This window comes from Ranitomeya imitator, chromosome 8 (genome assembly GCF_032444005.1).
Source record: "Ranitomeya imitator isolate aRanImi1 chromosome 8, aRanImi1.pri, whole genome shotgun sequence".
Lineage (NCBI taxonomy): Eukaryota > Metazoa > Chordata > Amphibia > Anura > Dendrobatidae > Ranitomeya > Ranitomeya imitator.
The window spans coordinates 177,905,908-177,925,963 of record NC_091289.1 but is presented as its reverse complement, the minus strand read 5'-3'; the positions used below and the strand labels follow the sequence as shown (position 1 = coordinate 177,925,963).

The following is a 20,056-nucleotide window of genomic DNA, read 5'->3' as shown; positions in this document are numbered from 1 at the left end:
CAGTGCTCTGGAAAAATGAAAGGGGTGCTGTGATTGGTTGAGCAGAGCATAACATAAAAGCTGTACTGTGATTGGTTGTTATGGGCAACAAATACTGTTTTTTATTTCAGACAAATAGCGGGAAAAGTTCATGGGGGGAATTTGTGAAACTGTCGGAAAGGAAATATGTCTATGTGGCGTCAAAAGCAACCAGAGCACAGCTTTCATATTTTAGGATTCGTTAAGATATAATTTTTTGTCGTTAGGAGAAAAACAGACCATTTTTTTTATCAGTGCGCTGCATTTTCATTCATTTTTAGTGTGTGTGGCAGTTTTTGGGGCTTGTTAAGCGTATTTTACGTCTGTGTTGCAGCATGTGCTATTTTGATCCGTTTTTTCAAATCAATCTCTCTTATTAAATTTAATGGGTTTGATTAAAAAAAGCTGTCATATGGACACCATCCATAGTGGCATTTGTTTTATTCGGACTGAAAAATGCAACTCAAGTTCAGAAAACAGAAACTAGGAAAAAACTATTTTATACTAATTAAAACTTCCCTAGTGGTGTAAAGTGGTGGGGTGAATGTCACTAATTTTAATGCAAATGTTAATGTAGAAGAGGGAGGTAATAGGTCAATTGTTAATGTTTCTCTGCACCATGTGTATTATAGACACATAGCTTTACGGCATGCTCATTATCTACACTCTCTGTAGCGCACATATATACACACACTGCTGTATGCACAGTACATGTACGCTCAGCTCTAGTGTATATGCACACACAGCTCTGCTACATACACTCAGCTCTGCTTCATACACTCAGCTCTGCTACATACATTCAGCTCTGCTACATACACTCAGCTCTGCTACATACACTCAGCTCTGCTACATACACTCAGTGCTGCTACATACACTCAGCTCTGCTTCATACACTCAGCTCTGCTACATACATTCAGCTCTGCTACATACACTCAGCTCTGCTACATACACTCAGTGCTGCTTCATACACTCAGCTCTGCTTCATACACTCAGCTCTGCTACATACATTCAGCTCTGCTACATACACTCAGCTCTGCTACATACACTCAGTGCTGCTACATACACTCAGCTCTGCTACATACATTCAGCTCTGATACATACATTCAGCTCTGATACATACACACAGCTCTGATACATACACTCAGCTCTGCTACATACACTCAGCTCTGCTACATACATTCAGCTCTGATACATACATTCAGCTCTGATACATACACACAGCTCTGATACATACACACAGCTCTGCTACATACACTCAGCTTTGATACATACATTCAGCTCTGCTACATACACACAGCTCTGCTACATACACTCAGCTTTGATACATACATTCAGCTCTGCTACATACACTCAGCTCTGCTACATACATTCAGCTCTGATACATACATTCAGCTCTGATACATACACACAGCTCTGCTACATACACTCAGCTCTGATACATACACACAGCTCTGCTACATACACTCAGCTTTGATACATACACTCAGCTCTGCTGTATACACACAGTGCTGCTACATACACAGACAACTTTGGTGTACACATACAGTTCTGCTACATACACAGCTGTGCTACATCAACACACAGCTTTGCTATATACTCACAGCTCTGCTGTATACACACAGTTCTGCCACATACACACACAGCTTTCCTGTAGACACACATACGCACAGTTCTACTACACACACAGTTCTCCTACATCAACACAAACACACACAGCTTTGCTACATACACATACAGCTCAGCTAAACACACACAGGTCTGCTACATCAACACACACAGCTATGCACATCAATAAATACGCAGCTTTGCTACATATATAAAAACACACTTCTGCTGCACACTTAAACTCCATTAAGACGGACCAGCTGGTGGCACGATACGACCGTCGATCAGTAAACTTTTAATGATTGGTGGTCGTTTGAATGCTTATTGAGGGTATGTGCACACGCAGCAGATTACTCTGCAGATTTTTCCGGACTGATTTTTGTAAATCCGCAGGTAATCCGCACTGCAGATTTCCTGTGGAACTACCGCGGATGTACCACATTTTTTTTTTGCGTTTTTTGTGCGGATTTCACATGCAGTTTGACACCTGTGGATTCCTATTATGGAGCAGGTGTAAAGCGCTGCGGAATCCGCACAAAAAATTGACATGCTGCGGAATAAACAACGCTACGTTTCCACGCGTTTTTTTGCGCAGCATGTGAACTGCAGATTTTGTTTTCCATAGGTTTATATGGTACTGTAAACTCAGGGAAAACAGCTGCGAATCCGCAGCGTCAAATCCGCTGCGGATCCGCAGCAAAATCCGCAACGTGTACACATACCCTGACACAGGCAGATCAAAGCAAATGATACCCATAGATCATTCAGTGCGCACAGGCTGACATTGTTCTCGGCAGTGTGAGTCCTGTTTACACAGAACCATGCACTGCCGAGAGCGATGATTTTTTTTATGCTGCAGAAAAATTATTTCGCCTGATGAACAAGCGTTTTTCTTATTTATCGGCAGCCTGTTGACATGGCAAAATAATTGTGAAACAAGTTCATTCACAATTATCTTGCACTGTAAATGCACCTCTACTTATGTGTAGGTCCTGGGAATTTTTCTCCTGCCCTGCACCGATTAGATAGATCAGTGTCAGGCAGCAGGAGAAACAGCAGTTTTGTCAGTAATTGTGAAGGACGCCGTTTCAGCATTGTTTTGAATCATAAGAAAAGCCTACGGACTATATGAAATGACGCTTTTATAGCAAGATTTTCTTCTTGCTAAAACGTGTGTTTTATAGTCCAGAAAATGCGATATTTTATAGATTTTCTAGATCTGATATCAAATAAGGCTGGGGTCACGTAGTTTGCGTTAGTGTAGTGTTTGAGCACACAACTGACTACATGGTCAGTACATTGACCACTATTAACCAATATGCTAGGTTACTGTAGATGAGTGATTTACCAAAATACATATTAATTTCTTCATTCATTATTACGATTTCCATGTAGGAAATATATGACCCAGCCTCAGAACCCCTATAGCTCAGCGCAATGACAGTTTGGGCTCTGCTACATCTGCATATACAATGCTCACCTACATTTATAATGTTATATAAATTTATTTTCTTAACTATTAAGGAACTTTTTGAAAAAAAAAAATCAATTTATTAGGATAAAATCAAGATCAGCAAAATATTCACAAAATGTGTACAGACATTGATAGATCATCATCAGCCAATAACACAATAATCAATTATGGGGCTTCACTGAAATATAACCATACAGCCTCTCCCAAAATGTAATGACTGTGGCTGATAACACATGACGCTAACTTTACATAGTAAAAGTCTATCCAACAATATTAATACAATGATTATTTTTCCGAGTCACAAAGAAGTTCTCCTTAGTCCAATAATAACACGTATATGCCAGGCCTGTGTTTGGGTGGAGGAAGTCAATATTGAGAATTTCGGGGATCTCCAAAAGAAACGTTCTGCAGGAAGTGGTCGCTGCCTGGAAAGAGGTGGTGGGGTGGGAGGAAGGGTTAAGTGGTGCAGAAAATCCTTGTAAACAGCCTAATAAGCTCTAAGGTCTGCCAGCAGAAGATATGTTCAAGTAAAAAAGCTTCTTAAGCACTAATCAATAACTGAGCTGTAGGAAAGTGCTGAGTCTAATGTTGGAAAAGTTTACTGAAGCCGTAGTATACGGGCAGATCATTTACCAGCCATCACCCGGATCTGACCAACATTATAAAATATAAAGATCGTATTATACTTCAACCTAGAATTAAGAAAAGGGCCTCCCAGTGCAAAATCTACAACAGGGTCCCCAGTGAGGACAAAAACAGAAGAGGGCCCCTGGGTTAGAACAATTTATGGACCCTTCACAGTCCAACAGCCCATCATAATGCAAAATTCTATCTGCTTTGGTGACAGATGTGGGTCCCCTGACCTACTGGGCCCGTGTGGCTATTGTATTTCCTTCTGCCCCTGAGGGTCCCCACCTCTTCAGTGCCATGTTTAACATCAGTTCTCTCAGGTGGCACATGGGCCTTTGGATCCTCTCTGTTTATAGTCGCTTTACCAGGCACTGCTCCTAATAGCCAGTTTCCTACTCCACACTGATGAGGGGCAAATACCCCGAAACAGCTGTCTGTGGATGGATACCATGTTTTGGCATAGGTGGTTTTCCTTTTTGGATGCTGCCCTTCCCATGGTTGTTCCTTCCCGGTGAAAGACCTGGCTATTTATTGCTTGCGTTGAGAAACACGTGATGGTGTCTCCACGGCTTTTCTACATGCAGTTGCATATTTCCCATAAGGGATGGGAGCAGTGTTCTGGATCACTGCGTTGAGAAACACATGATGGTGTCTCCGCGGTGTTGGATGTTTTGATCTCCCCGAGGTCATTCATCCTTATGTTTATAGTCCTTTTACTAGGCACTACTTTTAATAGCCAGTTTCCTACTCCACACTGATGAGGGGCAAATACCCCGAAACAGCTGTCTGTGGATGGATACCATGTTTTGGCATAGGTGGTTTTCCTTTTTGGATGCTGCCCTTCCCGTGGTTGTTCCTTCCCGGTGAAAGACCTGGCTATTTATTGCTTGCATTGAGAAACACGTGATGGTGTCTCCGCGGCTTATCTACATGCATTTGCATATTTCCCATAAGGGATGGGGGCAGTGTTCTGGATCACTGCGTTGAGAAACACGTGATGGTGTCTCCGCGGTGTTGGATGTTTTGATCTCCCCGAGGTCATTCATCCTTATGTTTATATTTTTGGATCCTCTCATACACCAAGGACTCGGTGCAGGCCCTACTTCTCTGGCCCATAGGATTACTCTCACATTGACAGGGTCAACTTGGCCAAGCATTACATGGTTTCCAATGTTGGTACCACCTGGCATGGTAATTGGAGGAGAAGGGGAGGTCCCTACCACTTTCTGATGACATGAAGACAAGGAGATATCACAATTAGTGATCAGTGAAGTGCTCGGATAACATCTTATCTGAGCACGCTCGGGTGTTATCCAACTATCTTGGGCGTGCTCGTTTATTATGTTCGAGTCCCCGCAGCTGCATGATTTGCAGCTGTTAGGCAGACACAACACATGTAGGGATTGCCTGTTTGTCAGGGAATCCCCAAATGTGTTTAGGCTGTTAAACAGCCGCAAATCAAACAACTGCTGGGACACGAACATAATAAATGAGCACGTCCAAGATTCTCTGATAGCACCCGATCATTGTAGAATAAGGCGTTATCCGAGCACGTTCGCTCATCACTAATCACAATATCATGGAAAAACCTAAATATGCTGCCATAAAGAGTCAGTGCCTGGTGCTCATTGGATTGTGTGAGCGTGCTGCCGAGAAACGCGTTTAGTTCTAACTAACGTACAATCGGTAGGTAAGAAAGAAGTCATGAATAATGTCACAGCTGCGGAATCAGACTACACAGGGTTTATTTGTAGTCTGTTACCATGGAGTCCCATAGGTTTGCTACATACATAAAACAGTGGAAGATTTTGTACAAAATTGCTAAAAAAATTTTTACTTTAGATGTTTTAAAACAATAATAAAATGGTTACGAAGACTCAAAATGATTCCAGACAGGACGCTGTTGAGTCGATCATAATAACAAAAAGTGGAAAGCCCCACTGAGTGTAAATTGAGTCCAATTACTGTAATTACGTGCGTAGATTCATTGTGACTTTCTTCTAAAAGACTTTCATAAATACTAAGTTTATAGGATAATACTGAAAAATAATGACTATGTTCCCAGTGCCTTGTGGAAAGTAGAAGGCAGGTGAAAGGCTGTCTAATAACGAGACGTGTCCTTCTATTTCTTTAATATCTTGATGATTTTGCTTGTGGTCAGAAAGTCATAGAGACATTATGATTACATGGGGGTAGTGAGGATGTTATCATTGACTTCAATTGGGTTGTCATAGGCATGCTCATATTCTCGGGACCTGAAAATAACAACAGACATATCAATGGCTGAGACTGGAATATCTTACTACTCACATGTGACAAAACAAAAAGCAATGTAACAACCTAAATATTAGCACGCATGATAAGGAAAATGAATCTCCTATTTCTACTAGGAAACGGTCAACAAGGTGTCCAGTGGTGCAACACAATGACATTACCATAGATTACCTATTTAAAGTGAAATTAAGCTTTGTCCCTGACTTCTTACACTCATTATATTATACTGTCCTAATCCTGGTGACAAGATTCTTCTTCATCCTGACTATACTTCTGCCTCAGCCTTTCAGATTTACTCTCGGTATTCTCCTTTTTCGGACTCTTATTGACCTCAATTCTATCGTCTAGTTATGCTTTTGAGATTCCTTGGTGTGTTTAGCCATCCTCCTGGCATTGACCCTTGCCTATCCTGTCCTGTACCATCAACACAACCCTGCCGAAGCTCCTCAATAGCTACAGCAAATCGTCTATAATCTGGGGATCTGGCGTACCTCTGATGGCTACCATCTTGGGATCTGGCGTACCACTGGCAGCTACGATCTGTGAGTCTGGTGTACCTCTGTTGGCTACAATCTGGGGATCTGGCGTACTTCGGCAACTACAATCTGGTTATCTGGTGTACCTCTGTCGGCTACAATCTGGGGATCTGGTGTACTTCGGCAACTACAATCTGGTTATCTGGTGTACCTCTGGCAGCTACAATTTGGGGATCTGGCATACTTCTGGCAACTACAATCTGGGGATCTGGCATACTTCTGGCAGCTACAATCTGGGGATCCGGTGTATCTTTGGCGATTGAAATCAGGGGTTCTGACATACTTCTGAAGGCTACAACCTTGGAATCTGGCGACCTCTGGCAGCTACAATGTGGTGATCTGGCGTACCTCTGTCGGCTACAATCTGGGGATCTGGGATACTTTGGCAACTACAATCCGGTTATCTGGTGTACATCTGGCGGTTACAATATGTGGTATGGGGATCTGGCATACTTCTGGTGACTACAATCCTGGCATCTGGCATACTTCTGACAACTACAACATGGAGATCTGGCATACTTCTGGCAGCTACAATCTGGGGATCCGGTGTATCTCTGGTGATTGAAATCAGGGGTTCTCACATACTTCTGAAGGCTACAACCTGGGGATCTGGCGACCACTGGCAGCTACAATGTGGTGATCCAGCATACCACTGATGGCTACAATTTGGGGATCTGGTGTACCTCTGATGGCTACATACTGGGGATCTTGCATACTTCAGGCGACTACAATCTTGGAATCTGGCATACTTCTGGCAACTACAATCTGGGGATCTGGCATACTTCTGGCAGCTACAATCTAGGGATCCGGCATACTTCTGGCAGCTACAATCTGGGGATCCGGTGTATCTCTGGCGATTGAAATCAGGGGTTCTGACATACTTCTGAAGGCTACAACCTGTGGATATGGCGACCTTTGCAGCTACAATTTGGTGATCTGGCGTACCTCTGATGGCTACAATCTGAGAATCTAATCGAGCAAGTTAAAAGTTCTGTGAGGATGTTCCTTAAGGCCCTCATATATGAGAGATGGAATTCGTCCGAAACACCTGATCATCTAATGTGTATGGGACCCTCCCAACTCTACTGTGATAGATGATGTTTGAAGAATCTGGCTGTTGGAATTTCAATGGCTGATCCTTTTATTTTTCAGGGGAGACGCCTGGCAGTGGCTTTCTCCTCTCTGCCTCCAAGGCAGAGCGCTCATGTCAGAAGAGAGAGCTGTTCGGATGTCAGCTCTCTCGTGTATGGCCATCTTTAGGCTCTCTGCCCAGGTTAGTAGGCCCCAAACAGTCGTACGTCCATGTGATTGCAGAGGATTCAGATATTCATAGTCATGAAGTTATAGTTAGAATCAAGAGCTACCATGTAGGCAGCAGCAGGAGGTTTCTTTACTTTTCTAAAAGGGCTAAAAATAAGTAAAAACAGCAAAAACAATGATAATGATACATTGCAAAGAAGCTGGAGTACATACTTTGTCACTGGAGTCTCCATCACAGGTAGGAGTTATACTTTAGTTGACCACACACTTCAGGTAGCTGTCAGCCACAGCTTTTCATCCCGATCTACTCATGTACATGCATGCTCAGCCTGGGTGAGTGTGCATGTATACTCAATGGGAAGAGGGGAGTAAGGAACTACCAGAAGCTTATCTAGGGGGAGACAAGACCAAGCCTTCGTTCCCGTAATACTTGCCATTAGAGGAGAGTATGGACACCCTCATACACATCAGATGATCCACTGCTCCTCAAGAAATTGTCAGGTTAAGCCAACATTCATCTAATTTGTATTGTCCCCTTTACCCTTGACTTGTATGGAATTACAGTTTAGAAGTCTAATGTGCTCCATTGTCATCCATACCTGCTGGTGTATTGACCATAGGTGCCATTAGGAATAGCAGCATCGCCATGGACCTTAGATTCTCCTTTAGGGTCTGACTCTATGTTGGATCTGGAGAAGAATAATTACATTATAACTATGAAATTAAGTAAAACTAAAAATTAGTTATACATCATACACATACAAGAAATAAAATATGTATGGGCATAAACCAGCAATTCATAGGTATCTCTAAACTGGGAAAAAGGGACTGGACGGAATAAATTTTAACATATTAAATTATTTAGGATATATTTACAGAGGTGTAGAGTATGAATTTTGCAAATAGTCTTGATTAAAAAATATCTTTTAAGTCTGTAAGAGGTTGTCAGCTCAAAAAGGCAACCTCAAGACATCTTAGACGCTAGCCACTCCATCTAGCAGGTCCTAGACGTAACCTGGGCATCACGCTTTACAACTTGACTTACAGCAGGGCCACCTGGGTTGCAGCCACGGAGTAGATGCTGGCCGGAGGAGCGAGTATGACGCAAGAGTAGTAAAACTAGCTTGATCAGTATATGTGGGGGACAGAACCAAGGACAGAATTATAAGAAAAAAAACATAGTCCAAGGAATAGCTACTAGTAAGTCAGATAAAAAAAAAAAACTAAGACAGTTCAGCTGCCAAGGTTAAGATCAAGCCAGGTGAGAATCAGAATATCAGCAGATATGGCACCAGAGATGTATGGGGTAACCAAATACTCCAATACTCAATAACTGGCAGCTCCCAGCAGACTGATGGGATTTTAAATAGGGTGCGGTATAGCCCCATAGAACACAGCAGGGAACTAATTCCACCTGCTGAGTAGTTGGGCTGGACACACCCATTCACGTGGCTGGGCGCCACCATAAGTCTCAGCCACACCAGTCTTCTTAGCTGGACAGCGCCTGGCAACGTCACCTCCTCCATCACCAGAACCGCTTGCAGAGTGCATATGGAGGTGTCTGGTGACACATGCAGGTTTGAATAGGGATAAAACAATATCAATCTGCAAACAATCTTTCATAGTCTGACTCCACAGCCGCTCCTTCCCTTCCTTCTGTCCTCTGTGTTTGCCTAATATACATTTAGCAGATTAGCAAGAAATAGGATGCCGATGGAAATGACTATGGCTGAAGGGCCAGACTACACAGCGTTTGTTTGTAGTCTGTTACCAAGGTGATACATAGTTTTGTATAGGAGCTGTAGGCACAAAACAATGAGACATGTTTAATCCAAACTGTTTGCAATGTTGCACTATTTTTGATGTATTGGGACAATAAAAATAGCTACTCATTAAATCCAGAGCAAGCATAAATATATTTAAGACTCTATTTGCACGATGTGAATCGTCATAGGCAGGAAAGTACAGTATATCCCGTACAATGCACAGGAAATACAGCAGGCATTCCAATCACTTCCCGAATGTAAACTTTACATATTTCATCAGTGAGTCTATTGTCCTAGATCCCTGGTGACGTTTTACTACAGTCGCTGCATTGAGTCCTTGCATGGCAGCATTTGACCTCTCTCTCCCGCTTATCCTTCCACTTTCCCCAGTGTGAGCAATACAGGAGAGATTTGGCTGTAGCTGGGTGGCAGTTTGCTGCAACAGAAATGTGACAGATGCTGCACTGCTAATTTAGAATCATCCAGCAACTATAGGGGTTAAAATGGTTATAGCCACAGAGGATGCTGGGAAAGTTGTTATTGTGTCCTGAACATCCAAGAGTAAGGTGTGTGCCAGAGAGTCTCCTAGAGACAAGCTGTATACTGTAGATCAGCTCTTCCTGGGAAGCGATTGCTGTAATCAATCAGCAGTCAGGACAGCCTAGAGCATCTTTATTACCTTAATATAAAAGTGAGAGAGCTACAGCACCGGACTCATCCCCCCCCCACCTCACTGTATGAGCAAGGCACAGTTCTGCTTAGGTAAAGAAACTATGTGTGCAGAGAAATTATCTGTAAAGATACTTCCATATATGTTGATAAAGCATTGCATGAAGAGAAGTTATTCTGTTGGATGAAAAGAAGCTTGACTAAAACCCCTGTGAACAACTCCAGCTAGGAATTGTGTCATAACTGTGTGCCTGTAAACCATTACCTCCCCTCTACTGCGAAGAATTATAATTAGTGATGAGCGAATATACTCGTTACTCGAGATTTCTCGAGCATACTCGGGGGTCCTCCGAGTATTTTTTAGTGCTTGGAGATTTCGTTTTTCTTGCTGCAGCTGAATGATTAACATCTGTTAGCCTGCATAAGTACATGAGGGGGTTGCCTGGTTGCTAGGATCAGGACCCCCGAGCGTGCTCGAGAAATCTCGAATAACGAGTATATTCGCTCATCACTAATTATAATTAATGGTCGCCCTGAGTAAGATTTCCCCAGGATTCCAAAAAGATCTCATGTTTCCTTTGTATCGCCTTTATATACTGAGTGGCGTCCGTGCAACAGAAACCTCCCCCATTGCATTTTGTGAAATGTTTATAGTCCCCCACCCATTTTACTGAGCCCCACTTCATTATAATGTTACAGTAAGAAGAGGAAGAAGACAATTGTTACTTAAAGCAGTTTCTGCAAGATGGCTAATACCGTAGTTGACAGATAAGTGTTTGACTCTTTTTTTTTTTAACTCAACACCATGATGATATTCCCAGGCAGACTAAAGGGTGTTGCCATCCTAATGTCATGTCTAAGACTGGCACTGGGATTAAATTGTGTGAGCATTCGGTGAATAAAAAATCACCCAGGCAAGAAATAAAAGCAAAGCTGATACCTGGGTGGAGTGTGCTTTTTGTAATCCTATAGTATACGCCACATGGAAGTTGGCACACCTATTATTAGGCAATGCAAGAGAATAAAACATGTTAACACACTACTTGAGAAAAGGCTATGTGATCCTTAAAGGGACCCTGTAAGAAACTTCTACACCCCCAAAACATGTATATGTCTGTGTAGCCCTTTAAAATATAAGCAGGTTGATCTTTTCATGACCCCAAAGTGATGCTCCAGCTCTTTAAACATGTCTTTGGAGGCGCATAGGGGCGTGACGACTTACGTACAGCTCCTCAGCCTGACGCTGTATTCCCTGCCTAGCTCCACTCTCCTCTGGTTGATTAACAGATCATTGGCTCTGATATCCGGAAGGGAATATCCTTCATGTCCTTCACTTCTGGAGCAACGCTTTGGGGTCATAAAGAGACCAACTTGCTTATCTTTTAAAGGGCTGCACATATAAATGTGTTGGAGACATAGACATTTCTTCCCTTTAAATGGCAACGGTGCTTTAAAAAAAAACTTTGTATATATCAATGGTACAGGCAAATATAAGAAACTTTGTAATCTAACTTATCCAAGAAACCGGCTTCTTTCTTCACTTATGAGTATAAGATAGATTGCCAGCACAGTGAGATGTCCTTCTATTAGACTTTATAGAGAGGAGAGGAGATAGGAAGAGCAGGGAGAGAAAATGACCAGAGAGAGACACAGAAAGATCTTTCTACCAAGAAACATCATGCACAGGCCGCTCCTGCCGGTGATCATGCTGCTTCCACTGATGTCATGTTGTCAGAGCAGGGACTTCTCTTTCATTCTGCTCTGTTGGCGGGGTGTGACTGTCGACGTCTTCTAATTGACAGCCAAATCCCCTGTGCCTAATTGCGGGAAGCTGGCTGTCAATCAACATTATGCCGGAAGTCATGCCCTGTCAACAGAGCAGCCCAGAAGAGGAACAACTTCTCCGCTGACATGAAGCAGCTGAATCGCCGGCAAGACCAGTCAGTAGCTGCTCTAACCTAGTGCCGGTTAGAACAGGCAGATAATTAGCAATAGTTTTTTGTATCATAGTGAAAAAAAAAAATAGTCCTGGACAACCCTTTAAGGCGAGCTCACTATATACAGATTGATCCCAGCTGTAGACACCTTATGAACTGAGCTCCCTCTAGTGCAGGCGGCATAAAGTAAGAATGTAAGAAGTTATCAATTCAGGAAAATAGACTCCTATATAAAACAGAACTGATACCTATCTAAAAGACCATCCCCTTGAGGAGGCCACAGCTTCTCCAGGTCAGATTTCCTCTGACAGATTTTCACTTCCACCATATATTATGCACATCTATGCTGCCATTTTCCTTCCTCGCCTCCTCTAGAAGACCACTGTACAATGCAATGGTGGTCATCACACAGAGGTTTTGTTGTGTTCAGAAACTCTTTTACATTCTGATTCTCCCAGTAAGGGAAATCTGTCCTTTTTACAAAAGTAACAACTGCCACATTCATAGCATTTATAAATCTTCTACCTCGATGGGACATTTCCCTATGAATGTGACCAGCAATCATCTATAAACACAAATTCAGCGTACCCCTAATGGCACCAAACCTTGTGCCAAACGCTCACTTCTCTTTGGGGAAACGGAAATAACAAGATGTATCAGTTTTGCATGAAAAATAAATTGCAAATAAAATTTTGGTAGCTCGGAAGAATAAGGCAATTAATTCCTTCTGATGTCAACCCTTAAAGGGATTGTCCAGCCAAATAAGAAGTTGTTTATTTGTGCTGAATTGACTAATCTCCTATCATTAGGCTAGATCCACTGATTCCAGCGCAGTTTCATTCCACTACTTGGTTTGTTCCATTACACAAAATGAGCTGCTTGTCTTCTCTCTGTTGGCGCATGACGAGTTCCATCTCTGTTGGCGCATGACGAGTTCCATGTTATAGAATGGACCTGGCTATCTGTCTCAGTTAACTAAGCCAGCCCCCTTCTCTGTCTCAGCATCAGCATTGATAGAACAAGGGGCTGACTACGGTAAGTAATGAACACAACCAGACAGTCATCCCTATACAAGCACTTTCATCTAGTCATGTGCCAGCACATATGGAAAGGGGAGCTTGATTTCTGTGTTGGAACGTACCGAGAAGTAGAGCCATCCAACCAAGAAATCAAGAGATCAAGGCAGGTATCCCGATGGGGATAAATCCACTGAAATATCCTTAAAAAAAAATCCAACACAGAAACAAGAATTCATTTTCTGTAAAATGGTCGGTGGAGGATTGTAGCTTTGCTTGGTCCTCAAAGTTTGGGTTTCATTCCAACCAGAGACTTATGTCCTAAAACTAGTGGTCATATGGCTGGGGAGGAAGAAGAAGGGGAATGCAAAATGAAAGACAATCGAAGATTGTTATTTTTTTCTGGTTTGTGTGAAAATGATGCTTTTTCCCCCGAAGGAAAGCAATCTCCGTATGCCAATTGTTTGGACAGGTTCCTGTGCCACTAATGACAACCTTGACTCTAGATCTAAACTTCTAGTGGTAGTAAAGGATTTGTCTGTACGAAGACTCCTGCACAGATCTTTACAGCAGGAAAGAGGAGGTGCAGTAATGGCTCTCAAATGCTCACAAGCTTGGACTGGTACACGGGAGAACCGGAGAATCCTCTGGTGGGCCGCTCTGCAGGAGTGACCACAACCCTCTCATATGAGCAAGCCTTAAATCACTATGTATAGATAAAGGCAAAATCATATCAATCTACCAAGTTCATTGCTATAGAAATTTTTATACGTAGATGAAAAGTGGAGCCCTGGAGTTTGTTACTGGCGGGCCCTTGGGAACCCAGTCCGATACTACAATAGGAATTTGGTAAAAGTAATCTAAAATGGCCGATTTTGATTATAGAAGACGATTGTCAACCATTCAGTATCGATCAGTATCGGGCATATTGGATTTTTGGGGCTGATAATAGGCGCTGGCTGCATCATCAACCCAAAAAATCCAACAAGGCCAAAGCAGACAAAAAAGCTTTAGTTTCCACGGACTAATGAGTTTTCGTTCCCTATTGGCCCATTTTTGTCATGTGTTTATGAGGACATTAAAGGGGTGTTCTTAAGTTTCAAAGTTATCCCCTCTCTACGGGGTAGGAGATAACGCTACGATCGCTGGAGGCCACAGTGGTCGGAACCAGGGCTGAGTGGAGTGGTGGTCGATCATGCACACGAACCCTCCATTCATTCTTAATCAGAGCGCCAGAGATTGGCTGATCTTTGGCACTTTTATGGGAATGAATGCCCTGAGCTCCATTTAGCCCTAGTTCTCGTGACCAGTGGGGGCCACAGCGATTGATCCTCCAGCACTCAGAACGTTATCTCCTATCCTGTGGATTCTGTGGCTAGGGTACGACTTCCAAACTTGAGAATATCCCAATAAGTATCATTCTGGGATTGGGATGAGCAAAATCCATCTGAGATTCTATTTTTGTTGCTGGTTGGTCGTTCTAAGCTGTATTTACATAAAACTAGAAAAAAAGTGAATAGATAATTCTTTCCATTAAGTAAAAACTAACAACCATGCAGGAAAGGGAGATGTGACCTGAGTAGTCCAGTATTTTACACAGGAGAACAACTCTCAAGAATCCGTCCAGATCTCCATTATTGGGCTTAAACATTTCACAACGTCTTAAATACAAGCGTTTCTTATGCATACCTTCTTCTATAATGCACCCCACAATAATAAATAATGTACCCCGTCTTGCGGTAACAGAAGCCACGTTCTTATGTTTGCACATTCCGTCGAGAATTCGACGACTCCGTCCTGCCACCTTACTGCTAGAACTGGTGGAAAAACTCCATTCGCGAATGTAGGATCCTCCTCTCTCATAGATGCATCTTCTTCTCCCCTAATCTGAACGCTGACTACGAACCTTTGTACCCTCCGAGGGACGAGGGTTTTTCATACAAATAAGTAACTAGATTACGAATTACCTAAAATGTGACACTGTCTCCGGCCGTGCTACAAGTAACACATCAATGGACTTGTCCAGGATTAGAAAAGATGGCTCCTTTCTTCCGAATAGTCCACGTGTTGATGATGGCAGCATGGCACATTCATGTTAATGGAGCTGCAGTACTAGACATGCCCAATAGACGGGTGAGGCGCTGTTTCTGAAGGCAGATCTGTTTGGTTTCTAATCCAGGGGGAAACTTTTGCCGTCCCCTTTTTGGTACCATTCATTCAAAATACTTACTTAGATGATTTCTTCAAAACTATCTTGGCCACGTAGATCACAAGAACAAGGAAAAGGAAAACGGTCACGGCAATTAGACCAGTGCCCCATTGAGGAATCTTGCTGGTCTCTGTAGTACAAATATCAAGATTTTAGACATTAGTTCCGTCAATTGTTAGGAACAGAGATATAACATGAAGTTCTCTGGCCCTAATGCACAATAGGTAATAACCCACCCGGACCCCCCAAAAAATCGCACACCATTCATAGTACTGGGCATAGGGACTTTTGTGACTCCTCAAGCTCAGGTGCCCCACATTGTTATGAATATCCATGATTTTCTAACTTCTAGCACTGTGGCATTCCTTGTCCGGGGAATATGACTATGATTTTTTGAGTTCTTCAACATCAAACCCCTTTGATGGTCTGATTTAGAAAAGAACCTCATCACTTAGAATGGCTGGAGACTACAAGAAGCATCTTTCTCTCTGGAAGACCCGACATGCCCTTGCACTACATAGACAGATCATTGACTTTAATGAGAGCAGTGTAATGCTTCATTTCCCCTGCGGGAGCGCTGCAGGGAAACTGAGCTCCTGCTGCCAGTTTCCACAAGATATAGCTGGAAGAGTGTGGATTCAGGAGTGGAATAATCGGTGACCTAACAAAAAAAGAGTTGTCCATTTTGGGCCAAAGCTGTCTATGGCAAAATCCCTTTAACACCTAGTGTTTAGCGTTAGCGCAGCACCGTCCTGGGCAATTTTCTGATACATAAAGGCACATAAGGGTTCCTCTTAGACCATGTTCAGATAGAGTTTTTGTGAGGTTATTGGAGCTGATCATCTCCAAAATCTTTCTTTTCCAAAATCCTTGGAAAGCTCTTTCTATAAACTTCTGTGGGAAAACCACTTTCTTGAGTTTTCCTTTTAGCTTTTTTTTTTAATCCCTGAAGAGATATTGTAAAACACTTGGAATGGGAAAATAAAAGCAGATCCTAAAGGAATCCACTCCAAATTAGGCAATACCCAATCAGAAAAAAAAAAAATCTTCAGGGAAGAAAAAAAAAACTTTTCAAAAACTTTTCAGGAAAAGAAAAACTTCCCCCAACCCCCAAAAAATAAACACAATTCACAAGCAGTTTCTGCTTAAAAACGCCTTTTTTTGTGACAAAGTATAGTATAGAAAATGTTCAGCACAGCCTAGAGGGGGAGGTGCATAGATATAGGTTCCCAAATATAATGTGCACATGTAGGAAATGTGGTGCAGAATTTTCTGCACTAAATCTGCATCTCCTGGAAGAATCCGCAGGTGCCGTTTTTGTGCGTTTTTGTTGCAGATTTTGTGCAGTTTTGGTGCAGTTTTTGTGCAGTTTTTGTGCAGATTGGATTTCTATTATGGAGGGGTGCAGAAACGCTGCAGAACTGCACAAAAGAAGCGACATGCACTTCTTTGAAATCTGCAGCGTTTCTGCGCAGATTTTTCTGCACCATGTGCACAGCTTTTTTTTTTCAGATTGATTTACATTGTACTGTAAATCACAGTGCAGTTCTGCAGCGTTTCTGCTGCAGAAAAAACACTGCAGAACAAGTCTGCACTAAATCTGCATCGTGTGCACACGTTGCTGATTTTTCGCGTTTTATTTTCGTGATAAAAACGCTATAAAACCGCAGAAAAAAAAGCATACAATATGCATCCCATCATTTTGAATGAATTCTGCATGTTTTGTGCACATGATGTGTTCTTTTTCCGCGAAAAAAACGCATCGCGGTAAAAAATACAGCTTGTTCATTAATTTTGTGGGGGTTTTTTTTTGCGGATTTCCCACTATTTTATGCATTGGGAAATATCCGGAAAAAAAACGCATCAAAAATGCATCAAAAACGCACCAAAAACGCATCAAATAGGCGGCAAAAACGCGCAAAATACGCATGCCGATTTCTTACAGAAAATTTCAGGTTTTTCTCAGGAATTTTCTGCAAGAAATCCTGAACGTGTGCACATAGCCTAATAAGTGAAAAAATTTACAACCAGCACACTCCGACAGCTGTGATGCAAAAGGGGTAATTTAATATACATACAGTAGTCACAAACGTTTCGGTCTGCAAAGGACCTTCATCAGTGTGCTACAAAAAATAAATAATAAATAAAAATAAATAAAAAATAAAACAAATAATAAACCGCACTGGATGAGTGATTTTTCTTGCTGAGGTGGTCACCCAGACTTCTTCTGACGCGGCTTCTTCTTCTCCGGGAAGGCGCAATAACAATGGTGTTTATCTGCCCTATTACACAATGGAGCTGGGCTAACAGCAGGTGATTCATGAGCTTTTGTAAATGTCTTACTTACCCCTGTTATTTCACAAGCCACAAGTTGCAAAAAAAATAATACCATAAAATAAATCAAGACAAAAATATACACACAGTGACGTGCAAGCCGAAAAAAAAGTAGCAAGCGCCAGCGGCCCCAAGATTCCTGGCACCGATATGCAGAGCTGTTTGTTTGCATAAGTCTTCAGCTAATGGCACTCGAGAGTTTTTTTCACAGTCAGTCATTATTATTACAGATCTATGGACTTACAGACCCTTGTACAGTCACATCTTAGAGGGGCTTTCCTATTAATTTATTAGTTCCACGAGATAGGGGACAAATATTTCATTGCTGGGGAACCTCCGCCAAGAACGATGTGCCACATATCCCTGTGTGACCAGAGTGGACGTGTGCATGTGTGACCACTGGTGATGATCGAGCATGCTCGGATAAGGTGTTATCTGAGCATGCTCGGGTTCTAACCGATGGTCTTCAGCATGCTCAAAAAATAGGTTCTAGTCCCCGCGGCTGCATGTCTTACCACTGTCCGACAACCCCAACACATGCCGGGATTGCCTGTTTGTTAGAAAATCCATCAGCTGTCGTACAGCCACGAGACGTGCAGCCGCTGGGACTCGAACATATTTTTTGAGCACCCTCGGTTAGAACCCGAGCATGCTCAGATAACACCTTATCCGACCACGTTTGCTCATCACTAATGATTAATGGAAACACAGAGAATATTAAGATGTTTATAAGCATAAGATAAAACCAAGTGTATGTAATGGAGAACAGCCCCGTAACACCACAACCTACCTGACTGGCAGGAGACTGGTCCTAGAGAGAGCAGCAGCAGGGCGATGAGCGGCAGGTACCCCATAATTACAGAGGTTCCTTCCTGCGCCGATCAGGAAAATAAACTCCGATCACAGAGATCGGGACAACAAGGAAGAATTCCTCTGCAGTTAATGCTCAACCTGCCAGGTATTTGGCAACACCTCTCCACATTGGGAGGGACCTGACGGCTCCAGTCACAGGAGCTAATTCACCACCTAGTAAAAAACGAAGAGTCGCATCACTAATCTGGAAGCCACAAGTCACTGGCAGATATCACAAGCTTTTTGTATCTAAACTATGGGGCAGATGTTAAATGAAAGAGGATCTTCATCTTTATATAAAATTAATTTTGCACCAAAACATAGTAACATAGTTAGTAAGGCCGAAAAAAGACATTTGTCCATCCAGTTCAGCCTATATTCCATCATAATAAATCCCCAGATCTACGTCCTTCTACAGAACCTAATAATTGTATGATACAATATTGTTCTGCTCCAGGAAGACATCCAGGTCTCTCTTGAACCCCTCGACTGAGTTCGCCATCACCACCTCCTCAGGCAAGCAATTCCAGATTCTCACCGCCCTAACAGTAAAGAATCCTCTTCTATGTTGGTGGAAAAACCTTCTCTCCTCCAGACGCAAAGAATGCCCCCTTGTGCCCGTCACCTTCCTTGGTATAAACAGATCCTCAGCGAGATATTTGTATTGTCCCCTTATATACTTATACATGGTTATTAGATCGCCCCTCAGTCGTCTTTTTTCTAGACTAAATAATCCTAATTTCGCTAATCTATCTGGGTATTGTAGTTCTCCCATCCCCTTTATTAATTTTGTTGCCCTCCTTTGTACTCTCTCTAGTTCCATTATATCCTTCCTGAGCACCGGTGCCCAAAACTGGACACAGTACTCCATGTGCGGTCTAACTAGGGATTTGTACAGAGGCAGTATGATGCTCTCATCATGTGTATCCAGACATCTTTTAATGCACCCCATGATCCTGTTTGCCTTGGCAGCTGCTGCCTGGCACTGGCTGCTCCAGGTAAGTTTATCATTAACTAGGATCCCCAAGTCCTTCTCCCTGTCAGATTTACCCAGTGGTTTCCCGTTCAGTGTGTAATGGTGATATTGATTCCCTCTTCCCATGTGTATAACCTTACATTTATCATTGTTAAACCTCATCTGCCACCTTTCAGCCCAAGTTTCCAACTTATCCAGATCCATCTGTAGCAAAATACTATCTTCTCTTGTATTAACTGCTTTACATAGTTTTGTATCATCTGCAAATATCGATATTTTACTGTGTAAACCTTCTACCAGATCATTAATGAATATGTTGAAGAGAACAGGTCCCAATACTGACCCCTGCGGTACCCCACTGGTCACAGCGACCCAGTTAGAGACTATACCATTTATAACCACCCTCTGCTTTCTATCACTAAGCCAGTTACTAACCCATTTACACACATTTTCCCCCAGACCAAGCATTCTCATTTTGTGTACCAACCTCTTGTGCGGCA

At 42.5% G+C, this 20,056-nt stretch overlaps 1 protein-coding gene across 1 annotated transcript; it reads right to left on the bottom strand.

Moving 5' to 3' along the window:
• Positions 1-5,455: 5,455 nt before the first annotated feature.
• PDZK1IP1 (PDZK1 interacting protein 1) lies at positions 5,456-18,670 on the bottom strand. Its single transcript, XM_069737965.1, has 4 exons — positions 18,519-18,670; positions 15,416-15,524; positions 8,397-8,486; positions 5,456-5,982 (listed from the first exon to the last, which is right to left on the bottom strand). The coding sequence occupies exons 1-4, from the start codon at positions 18,580-18,582 to the stop codon at positions 5,910-5,912; spliced, it is 336 nt and encodes a 111-aa protein (XP_069594066.1). The 5' UTR covers positions 18,583-18,670; the 3' UTR covers positions 5,456-5,909.
• Between the last annotated feature and the right edge of the window lie 1,386 nt (positions 18,671-20,056).

Coding starts and splice junctions, on each gene's coding strand:
- PDZK1IP1 (XM_069737965.1), bottom strand. CDS start 18,582: ATGGGGTACCTGCCGCTCATCGCCCTGCTGCTGCTCTCTCTAGGACCA. Junction 15,525..18,518: donor ACCAGTCTCCTGCCAGTCAG/GTAGGTTGTGGT, acceptor TTTGTACTACAG/AGACCAGCAAGATTCCTCAA. Junction 8,487..15,415: donor GTTTTGAAGAAATCATCTAA/GTAAGTATTTTG, acceptor ATTCTTCTCCAG/ATCCAACATAGAGTCAGACC.